Source organism: Juglans microcarpa x Juglans regia, chromosome 8S (genome assembly GCF_004785595.1).
Source record: "Juglans microcarpa x Juglans regia isolate MS1-56 chromosome 8S, Jm3101_v1.0, whole genome shotgun sequence".
NCBI lineage: Eukaryota > Viridiplantae > Streptophyta > Magnoliopsida > Fagales > Juglandaceae > Juglans > Juglans microcarpa x Juglans regia.
In genome coordinates this window covers 1839861-1851167 of record NC_054609.1, presented here as the reverse complement: position 1 = coordinate 1851167, position 11307 = coordinate 1839861, and the positions used below count along the sequence as shown (strand labels likewise).

Sequence of the window (11307 nt, the reverse complement as noted above, 5' to 3'; positions counted from 1 at the left end):
GGCTATGAGACGACTACATACGCTATATAGTGCATGAAATCCCCCGGCGTTTGATGCAGAAACTTGACACTAATGTGGAAAAAAAATGACATATAATGCATGTCCAGTTTTTCTGTTACTGTTTATATATATATATATATAATTGTTATGTTTCTGCATGTTTTGCTTTTTTCATTGGATATTATTAATCAAACTCTACAGATTATTTTTATCGATGATCTAAACAAAATTGATGTTTTTTTGGGAATAGATGAAGACACTGGAAGATCAAGAGGTTGAGAAAGCTGGTGCCAAATTCGAAACCTGCTGATCAAGCTTGCACGTGTGTGTGTGATGAATGAGGCCCCTCAGCTCAATTAGAGATCAGTATCTGCATGCGGCCGGCAGTCTTCAGTTTCTCTATGATTTGTCGAAGCTTATGCCTTATCTTTTATATATATATATATAAAGCTCAGATATGAAGATTTTGCCTTTCACAAAGCTGCATAATGATGTTTCAGGACTTGATCTATTTGCTTTTGCAGGCCATTTTAAGACCACGTACACCTCTCTTTTACTGCAATAGAGTTTACTAATTTATTAATTGATCCAACACTGCTTGACTGCATGCAACACCAAGCACTTCTGGGGGGTTTCACTGATCATGAGATATTTTGTCCCATTTGGAACCTTTTAATTTGGACCGTTACTACAGTTCATTGCTCATCATCCATCTTCCAGTCCTGCACAGAGCAGATTTTTTTCGTCCTCCATGACATAAACAAGACTAGCAAATGAAGTAAAAAGCAGAAAAAGAAGGAAGGAAACACCGAGAAGAAGCACTTGAAGAAACGAGAAGCTTACAAAGCAGAACCCTGGCAATTGAGCAACATCATCAAGTGTATGGAATGCATGAAAACTGCTCTCTGGAATTGTTTTTAATGATCCTCTTGAAGGTACGTAATTCTGCCATGTGTAGCAAAGTTGTTCATGATTCGCTCATACAAACTTAACAAAGAAAACTAGGAATTAAAACATGTCCAAGAGTAAATAAATAAAAAACAAGGTGAGAACTCTAAATGGCCTGTAATATCAGTTCCCTGTGGGAGAAATGAGACAAACGGCCGGATTCCATAAGAGTCAGAAAAGGTTCTCGGTGATTCAATATACATTGGGCACAGGAAGAGGAACAGAGCGGTAGTGTTTCCTGTAGCCAAGGGCAAAGAAATAGAGGAATTAACCACAAGTCCAACAAGCCAACAAGAAGAAACTTCTATGGAGAAATGCGAAGATTGCCATTCATGCATGTTGCAAAAAATGAAAGGAAACAAGAATCCCATTTTCCAAGAAACTGGAAACCCATCAAGGATTCCGACCGAGAAATGATCAACATCCATTGCTTCAATTCTCTGATAGTTTTACCCTTCTGCAATAGTTTCGGCATTCTCAGCGCCGTTATTCAAAGGACCGTTAATCTCGTTGGTTCATGGAGGGAAAAGACTAGAGGGGCATTAGTGTTATTATATTGAAGTTTAAGGGGTGGTCTTGAAGAGCTTCCAAACGTAATAACACAATAAATATTAGCTGAGATTGAAGGTTGGAAGAGCGAAACAAATGGGACTGTGAAATGACAATTACTTTGTCCCAAAACCCACAGGTAATTACACATTACCCTCAATCGCAAACCCAAATAAATAATCAGCAAAATGAACGTCTCTCGAATTGGTGCTACCTCGTAAGGAATCATATCTCCAAAGGATCACCAAGAGAAGCCATTGTTTTGTTCACCCAAATTCGCCGTAAAGGACTTCACCATCTGGGTGTGGTAGTCCCTTTGATTTTCAAGGCTTGTGCTTCTCTTTCCTTCCTTAGTTTTGGGAAAGCTTTGCACGCAGATTCGGTCAAGGCCGGGGTGGATTGTGGGGTTATGGTTGGGACCTCATTGGTTGACATGTATGCTAAGTGTGGCAATGTGGTTGACTCGCGTAAAATGTTTGATTATATGCCTGATAGAAGTGTAGTGACATGGAATGCCATGATCGGGGGGTACCTGAGGAATGAAGATACAAGATCGGCGTCAGTTTTATTTGAAAGGATGTCGACGCGAAATGCAGTGACTTGGATTGAAATGATTGATGGGTTTGCAAAGCGCAGAGATACTGTTACTGCCAGGCGATTGTTCAACAGGGTTCCACCTGAGTTGAAGAATGTCGTGACTTGGACTGTGATGGTTGATGGGTACACCAGCAATGGGGATATGGAGGCAGCGAGGGAAATTTTTGAGGAGATGCCATACGGGAATTTCTTTGCTTGGTCGTCAATGATTTCTGGGTACTGTAGGAAGGGTAATGTCAAAGAGGCCAAGGCCATTTTCGAACGAATTCCAGTCCGGAATTTGGTGAATTGGAATTCATTGATTTCCGGGTATGCGCAGAATGGGTTTAGTGAGAGAGCCCTGGACGCATTTGGTGAAATGCAAGCTGAAGGATTCGAGCCTGATGAGGTCACTATTGCGAGCGTTCTATCTGCCTGTGCTCAATTGGGGCTGTTGGATGCTGGTAAAGAAATCCACTGTGCGATACATCGTACGGGGATTCGCAGCAATGTGTTTGTTTTAAATGGATTGGTCGACATGTATGCAAAATGTGGGGAATTAGCCATTGCGAGGTTGGTCTTTGAAAGGATTGATGAGAAGAACGTTGCCTGCTGGAATGCCATGATCTCGGGTTATGCCACTCATGGACAATGCGAAGAGGCTCTTGAAATTTTTGGCAGAATGGAAAGTTCCAATAAAAGACCTGATGACATAACCTTTCTTTCCGTTCTCTCAGCATGTGTACACGGGGGTTTTGTCAATGAAGGTATGGAAATATTTTCCAAGATGGAGAAGTACAGCTTGAAACCAAGCATCAAGCATTATGGTTGCTTAGTTGACCTTATGGCACGAGCAGGGCGATTGAAAGAGGCTTATGATTTGATCAAGAGAATGCCAATGAAACCCAATGACACAGTTTGGACAGCCATGCTGGGAGCTTGTCGAATTTATCTGGACATGGAGATGACAGACGAGATAGTAAAAGAGGGAACTTTAAATGCGAAGATGATGACTGCTAATGAGTCACTTTGCGTTCTTCTGTCACATATTTATGCTGCTTCAAATAGATGGGAGAAGGCTGAAAGGATGAGGACGCTCATGATTAATGAAGGGATGCAAAAGACACCAGGGTGCAGTTCTCTTATACCCAGCAGTACTAAGAACACCATTTCGGGCTGTTAATAGATAAAGAACAGATGTATAGGAGCGAACCTATATTTTGAAATCAAAGTCCTAAGTTAAAGTTGCGCAGGGCGGAATGCATAAATGACATTCTAGCAGTACCTGTTGAAGTGTTTGCCCGAGTTTCTTCACCCGTATACGATGCCTATCTTTACAGCTTCTGAAGTTTCTCCAGCCAAATTTCTCGAAAAAAGTGGTGAAATAGTATAATTAGAGGATTCCTCCCAAAGTACTTGGTTAACAGCAATTTTGAGCAAGAGATCTCAGTCCTCAAGGTTGTAACCTCCTCTTCTGATCAAAACTTTTATTCACGTGAGGGCCTAAAAATAAAACCCCAATGCTTTCCATGGGAAAAAAAAACCACAACTCAAGCCGGTGAAGAACAAGAAGCGCTTTGGTGAGAGAAATGAGGCAAATTGCAATGGCCAAATCGGTTAATGATTTCAAAATAATTCCAGCCTCAAGAATCAGTAGACCAAACGAACGGTACAGTGAAACTTGCAAAAAAACGTTGGAGAGATGAAAGTGGGGGTTACAGCACTTAACATTAACAATTTCTTTTCTTGAAAGTGTAGATAACACATCCATGGGTCTATACATAAACTGACTAGAGAAAAGAAAAGGAGAGAGAAAGAGAGAGGGGGGGGGGGGGGGGTTTGGTTCTGGAGAAATTCTTCTAGGCTGAGAAAGTCATGGTGACTTGAGAGTAAACAGCAAATAAAATTGAGGTATGGTTTAAAAAAAAAAAAAATTACTGGCAAACAAAGGGATCATCTCCAGCCATGATCAAGGCAAAGGGATGGGAGGTTTCCATTTAGAGAATTCAACCAAGTTTCTGTTTACTATAGATCCATTGTGCAGCCAGAATGTCTCAGCCGACTGATGAAATTGCCGAACTTTCCTCTGAAGTTCCCACAAAATCCCATGCATTGCTGAACATGACTCTGATTCAGGAGCATAAACCCACATGCACCTCATTTGTCTGCCACGGGCAATCATCCTCTCTATGTCTTCATCTGGAAATATAACCCAACTTGAGCTATTACATATAATAGCGTACAAAAGCAAAGCAAGATAAAATGGAGTGCTGAATTTGACCTGGTATAGAGTCTAGGTAGTCCAAAAGTTGGGGACCAATTTGAGTGGATGGCCATTTGATTGATATCCGGCTGTAGTCAATAACGTTCTGAAAAGGCAATTCTATTTGATCGGATAAGATCACTGGGACACACTCCTGTTTAGCAGAGACAAGTACATCATTGCAACTGGTTAACCCTAGGTGTGTGTACAAACTCACCCACCCACCCACCCACAGAGAGAGAGAGAGAGAGAGAGAGAGAGAGAGAGACCACAAAGTAAGACTCATAATATCGAAGAGACCATGAAGACTCCCCACGAGGAGCAAGGCAGAACTTTGCATTACGAAGGTGTTCAAAATACTCAATCCTTCCCAATTTGTCAGGGCCACTGAACTTCAGCTCTGGAGATTCCAACTGTTCACAGTATCAATATGCATACTTTCTATAGCTCTTTAAAATGGTCAAGAAGTTAAAAATATTCGAAGTTAGATTTTCAGAAACAACATGCCGCACATCCAATAACACAGTTATAATAGCAATGAATATCAGAGTCATTCTGCCTGGCCACCAGAATATATTAACAAGATAGGAGAAAAACGCACAAAAGGAATATGTTGCCTAACCAAAGCATGTGTAAATCTTGAGCATTTTAGGAAAATAAATTACAGAATAGAGTCAATGGGAATACAAATTGAATGAACCAGATAACTTCACTTAGAGTGATCAAGAAACCATAGATGATGACATACCTTGTCTGGGAAGTGCTTGGCAAGCTCAATTAACTGAAGGCGGCCAACCTTTCCTTGTGCACGACCTAAATAGTTTGCCAAATACTTCCGCTTCGATAGAGGCAAAGGTTGGACAAGGGTATCCCCGGTCTTAGTCATCCTATCATCAACGTTTCCAGGAATTATGAGATCTTTCCACGTATTGAAAGAACTTGTGTCTTTCTTATCAGTCCGGTCCCCCTGCACTAACACATTATTAAACACTCTTCAAGTCAAACAAAAAAACTGTAATAGAATAGAATTAGGACCAACAGTAAAATAGCCATATAGAGAACTCACCCCTAAATTCATTAAAACTGAGTGCAGGACCAGACCAAGTACCATAAAAAATAGAAACTTTAGGACACCTCCAAGGAATATATTAAAAGATAATATACTGATGCATGTCCTAATCCGACAATAGGAAAACAAAAGGACACACAAGTGCTAACCACAGTACTGCAGATTTCAGAGAGTTGTTCCCACTGCAGGTTAAACATATAATCACTGTTCAATCCACATCACACGACACACAAGTGCTACACTTGCAGCCACATTGGAAAATATCTTTACATGAATGCTAACTTTTGACGCACACGTTGCTGCTTAGAATTGGCTGAAGGTAAAAATGTTTTGTGAAGAACCTTACAAGGCATCCAAGGGCCAATTTCTGGACATGTGCCAGCAAATGTCATACATGCCACTGCAGTTAAAGGGAAACCCACTCAAAATTGGGTTGAAATTTGACCTAGCATGTTTTCTTCTGAGAAAACGAAAAGAATTGTACCTATCATGGAAGCTTAACACAAAAAGAAACGATCAGACATAAACCTTACCTAACAAGACTTTAACCTGCACGTTTAAACAGACTAAAAGGACAGAACTTTGACATTGTATTACACTTTGCTATGTTTTATTTCTTGTTCAGGTTTTCCTAGTATTTTTGGGACTTCTCTCTTTTCAGATTTTCCAAGTACCTTTAGGGTTTGTTTTATTTTCTTTTTAAAAGTCTTCAAGTAATTTTATGATTATGTCTGGATTAGGATTTTTTAACCTATAAAGATTGGTTCTGAACAATACATCAAGATCATTGAGTTTATTATTAAGTTATTTTTAATAAAAAGCTGTCCTTCTCTTTGTGGTCTTCAAGGACCCAAGGGAGAAACCTGTTCTTCTCCTTTTTATTCCGCTTCATCATTTACTGACACAAATAGTAAGTCCCTAAAATGGACAAGGGGGGCGCAAAATTTTGCTCCTGTTCATCTCCTAATACTCTTCGCTTTTTTTCTTTTTTGAGTTGCTTATGATTTAAACATAAAGACCATAATACATATTTTTTATCCTTGCTATGCGATGCAAGAGCACCAGATGCTATGCGACTATATATTGTGCTGAAAGGTTATGAGTATGTATTATCATCAAATCAACAGTACTAGTTAAAGTCTTTACTAGAGTATTTTCAATTTTGCAGTAAGTAATGAATGTATATAAAAAACGAAGCTTACAAGATTATTTTGAGCCAAGCAAGGTATACCTCAGGGGTGAGAATAATGGAACGATTTATGTAGGTAGCCCAAGATTTAAACAAGTGAGCTCCAGCACCACTGCAGTTGAGTGAAAGCAAGATTATTCGTATGAACGACAACGAAGAAATGGATAGCCCAGAATGCTAGAACCAACCAAAATACTACCTTGGGAAAATAAAAATGTGGTCACGGCCTCCAGATCGCCTGAAATATGGCATTTGACTAATGACCTGAAAACAAAACCGACCAAAATGACCACAACACTGACAACAGAGGTCTGCTTATGGAAATAAATATATTTAAGTAAATTGGTACCCAAGATACAAATGCATATAACTTCAAGCAACAAAATGTGGAAATATTATACCTTAACATAGGTCTGGTCAATCTCTTTATCATTAAGACCACCCATCATCCGAACACATTTAGCGTACGCCGGCACAAAGAACAGATCCGCTTCCTCTTTCTTTCTTGTCCTATAACTCGACTTCAGAAGCAGCTTATGTACTTTAACCTGCATAATGAGTAAATCAAACCTCTAAGCCGATTATTTCAAACATTTTTAAATATTCTAAAACTTCAACTAATTCGCCATTCTTAACTTTCCTAATAAGCAGCCAAATGAAACAGCCCTGTGAACTTCAATAAACCAACTGCTTAAAGCGCCCCAATTTCCTGTTCGGAAGTTTGGGTTTTTTACTTAAATTTTCTCTAAGTATTGCATAAGATATGCACCAAAATTTAAGAGGGCAATTTACCTGAGTGCCCCACTGGCCCTTCAAGCAAGCCTGGGCGGTGATAGTACCGTCTCTTCCATACATGAGTGACTTCAGTCCATCGATCTCGTCCTCCTCGTAGACGTAGATCTTGAGGGAGATGCGGGACCCGTAGCCTCTGTCTGGCCAGGAGAGGGACCCGCCGTGGCCGGAGAAGCCGACGTGGTTCTGGGACGTCGTCGGGAAGCGATCGGAGGAGAAGTTCGGGCAGGGAGGAAAGGAGCGGTCGAGGAGGCGGGTGAGGAAGAAGGTGGCGAAGACTAGGAGGAGGGATCCAATCTGGTGGGTACGAGTGCAGACAGGGGTCTGGTGGGCTGCCACTGGCCTGCCTCTGTTGCCAATGCTCCCCATTTCTCTGCACAGTTCAATGTGAACTCTGAAGGGAGGGATAATAAATGGAGGTAAGGGAGATGAAAAGGGACGACGTCGTTCGGGGAAATTACCCTTTTTTTTTGTGATAATGGGGAATTATTATTATTTGAAAATACATTAGTTATTAAGGGATTATATAAAAATAAATTTACAAATTAATCACTTTTATTTTAAAGTAGATTTAACGAATTTCACTTTTATTATTGATAATGAGAAATATCTAAATTATCTATATTTATGATTTTTTATTTATAAAAATATAAAATAATTTCAAATATTATTTTTAATTTTAGTAGGATATTTTCTCTTTTCTAAAAGCTAATATAGATAATATATATTTTTAAGAAATAAAGGAGGTGCATTAAAACTTTATGATTATACGATGGATGATTATTAAAATAAATTATAATTTTATGATATTGTGAAAGACAATTATGAAGATGTGTAACATCCAAACTAGAACTAAGCCAAAAAAAATCACAGGTTCTATTAAATTGTTTTTAGGTTAGTATGTATGAAAAGCCCAGATTAGATTTAACGAATAATTTTAGAATAGGCTACGGGTCCAAAACTATTTATGATGGAATATGTATTTTTTTTATTTGATAATTAGGTTAAATCCAGTTAATATTTTATGGACCAAGTGGAATTTATTTATTTGATATTTGGACCGAAAAATTTATGGAACGAGTAAGGCTAATTTAGACTTTGTGTCGAGGCCCATTAGTATTTAAAATATACTCGAACCATGGAAATACAAAGAAGCCAAAGAAATTATTTGGACTACTTTAACTTATCAAACCCATTTTTGTTAAGTTCATACACTATCAAGATGTAGGCCCAAATATTTCAAAATGGACCCAAAACCCACAAGCTAAAGCCGAAAGCACTACCTTAGACACGTGCATAACCCATGCACGTTGATCTCTCTCTCCTCTTTCATTAGGGTTTCAACAACGTCTATATATAGATAACCATAAACTTAGATTACATTTCGTGCACAACAGTTTCTCCCTTCATGACCCACGTCTCACTATTTTGCACACACAGTCTCCTCAACCCCTCCCCCTATAACACGAAACAATGGACTCACCCACACTGTTGCACCATGAGATAGCCGACCACCCCATGGCACAACAAGGAAAGTGCACTGTGAAGGGCCCACATCCAACCGAGAACCACCAGAGTAGCCCAACCAATGCATTGAAGCCCTTCCCTGCACCTTATACCACTACCACCTTTTGTTGGAAACCAAACCCAGAGAAACCACCCCATCTCAACCCACGATTAAACTGCCTTAAAAGAACCACTGCACGTCCTCACTATCACCACCTCAGCGCACGAAAAATCCACACAACCGCTAGCGACTTGAACCACTGCCCACCATCAATTAGGGGTTTCAATATGTGACACGACCTGTTAACCCAATAAGAACATAACACGATAAAAGTGGGTTTGAGTTTGGTCTTAACGGATTCTAGTCAAAACAGGTTGATCCGTTAAAATACAATTGCTTAACGGGTCACTAACAAGTCAACCCATTATGACCCATTAAAAATTTTGAATTTGAATTTACATTTATATCATATTTTGGATTGTAACATTATATTTTACGATGTATGTTTATCATATTTGAGATTGTAATTTTAATATTATTACAATATATGTTTATCGTATTTGTATAATTGTATGTTTATTATATTTGATATTGTTGAGATTTTAATGTCAATATTTTTATTGTTTGGATTGTAATTTTGGACTTATAGTTAGTTTTTTTATTTTTTATAGATATTTTTTATATTTTAATATTTATATAAAATCAATTTGGTCAAATGGATTGAAACGGGTCTGTTCAACCCATTAAAGTATACATGTTGAAACAGGTCGGGTCATGTCATGTCGTATCGTGTCAATCTATTCCGTATTCAGTAACTGATCAAAACAGGTCGTGTAATATCAACCCGTTATCTTAATGGGTTGTGTTAGAGTTTAAGATTTTGACACGAAATTCTTAACGGGTCGTGTTCGGGTTGATCCATTAAGTATAATATATATGTCTTGATACAACACGAATACAACCAGTTAACATGATTTGACATACCTACCAGCAATCTCTCAGCCCTTTTTAGCACCCTACCACCATCACCAAAATTCGAGCAACCACCTGAAGCCTCCTCTCCTCAACCCTTTTGCACGAAACAAAAGCCCTCAAGAAGGCAAGCCATTGCATTGTGAGAATGCCCTTCGGTGCCCTCCACAGGTAGAACCTCCACGTTGTGAGCCTTCCTTCACATAAAATCGATGCCACAACTCGACCACGTACCACCCAATTGCACCACTCAGTCACTGCTCATACTCCCACTACCACCCTCTGTAAACACCACAACAACCACTAATTCACCACTCGAAAATATGAAGGGAAAAAAAGACCCCACGTCCCTCAGTTTCAGCCACCGTTTATTGCTGGAAATAGCCACTACCCGTCGTAGGTTCTACACTGGCCAACCCCCATAGATTAGTTGTGCTACTCCCCATGCCACCGTACTCCACCGTACATAATTACTCTCTCTCTCTCTCTCTCTCTCTCTCTCCATGTTATTTCTCTCACAACTCTCTCTCTCATATTATCATGTTCTACCGCCATGGACAGCCAACGTCACTCACCTACGTCGAAAGTTGATGAACAAAATCACGACCCATATCGGATGGTTACTTTGTCGTAAGCCTTCTCCATTTCATTGGTTAGGACACATCGATTATTAAACTCTTAGAAATTTAAATTTACATGTATGCTCTTGCATAATATGACCATAGCTTTGGTAGCATATTCTCATGATTAAATTAAGAGAAATTAGATGTTTCGAATGTGAGGATATGTTAGAGTTTAATCACATGATGATTTGGAAAAAGAAATTATGGAAAATCAAAGTATTTTGGGAAGCGATGATATTTTAAGATTTCAAGGATCTTAGACATTAGAGAAGTATAGATATTTAATATCTCGAGTTTTAATTATGAAGTAAGTGTTTAATTAAAAATTTACTCGGGATATGTGATTAATTTATAGGTGACGATTGATATATCTTTGGCACTGTTGTAAGGAAATTTAGAGAAATTAAAAGGTCGAGGTAAGTGAGATTCCTGTACTAGATTTTGCATAAAAAGAAAATAAACTGAGGTTGATTTATAAAAATGTGCATGATATGTTTTGAAAAAAATGTGAAAATAACCTCAATTATGTGTTTTGCATCATTCATGAAATTTGTATAAAAGATAAAATATTTTTTGGCATGACTAGTGTAGACATGAACAATATTTTGACATGTTATTTCTAAAATGTGCAAAAGAGCGAAAATGAAAATGAAAGTTTTGTACATGTTATATGAAGATGTTCTGAATCTGTTTTGTATATGTGAAAATGATTTGAATATATTCAACACTTTGTTTGATATGATATGCATCTGAAAAATTTTTGGCATAACTTTTTGATTCTGGTTCTGATATGATAACTCTGATTCTATTATATGATTG

The 11307-nt window shown here is 38.5% G+C and overlaps 2 protein-coding genes across 2 annotated transcripts; one reads left to right on the top strand and one right to left on the bottom strand.

The window, feature by feature from the left end:
* The first annotated feature begins 1220 nt into the window (after positions 1 to 1220).
* LOC121244607 (pentatricopeptide repeat-containing protein At3g21470) lies at positions 1221 to 3503 on the top strand. Its single transcript, XM_041142756.1, has one exon. The coding sequence runs from the start codon at positions 1607 to 1609 to the stop codon at positions 3254 to 3256; it is 1650 nt and encodes a 549-aa protein (XP_040998690.1). The 5' UTR covers positions 1221 to 1606; the 3' UTR covers positions 3257 to 3503.
* A 294-nt stretch (positions 3504 to 3797) lies between these two features.
* On the bottom strand, positions 3798 to 7829 carry LOC121244608 (probable glucuronosyltransferase Os01g0926400). Its single transcript, XM_041142757.1, has 8 exons — positions 7387 to 7829; positions 6996 to 7142; positions 6794 to 6858; positions 6637 to 6706; positions 5085 to 5303; positions 4606 to 4749; positions 4355 to 4490; positions 3798 to 4272 (listed from the first exon to the last, which is right to left on the bottom strand). Exons 1-8 carry the CDS (start codon positions 7753 to 7755, stop codon positions 4043 to 4045), a joined length of 1380 nt encoding a protein of 459 aa, XP_040998691.1. The 5' UTR covers positions 7756 to 7829; the 3' UTR covers positions 3798 to 4042.
* Positions 7830 to 11307: the final 3478 nt, after the last annotated feature.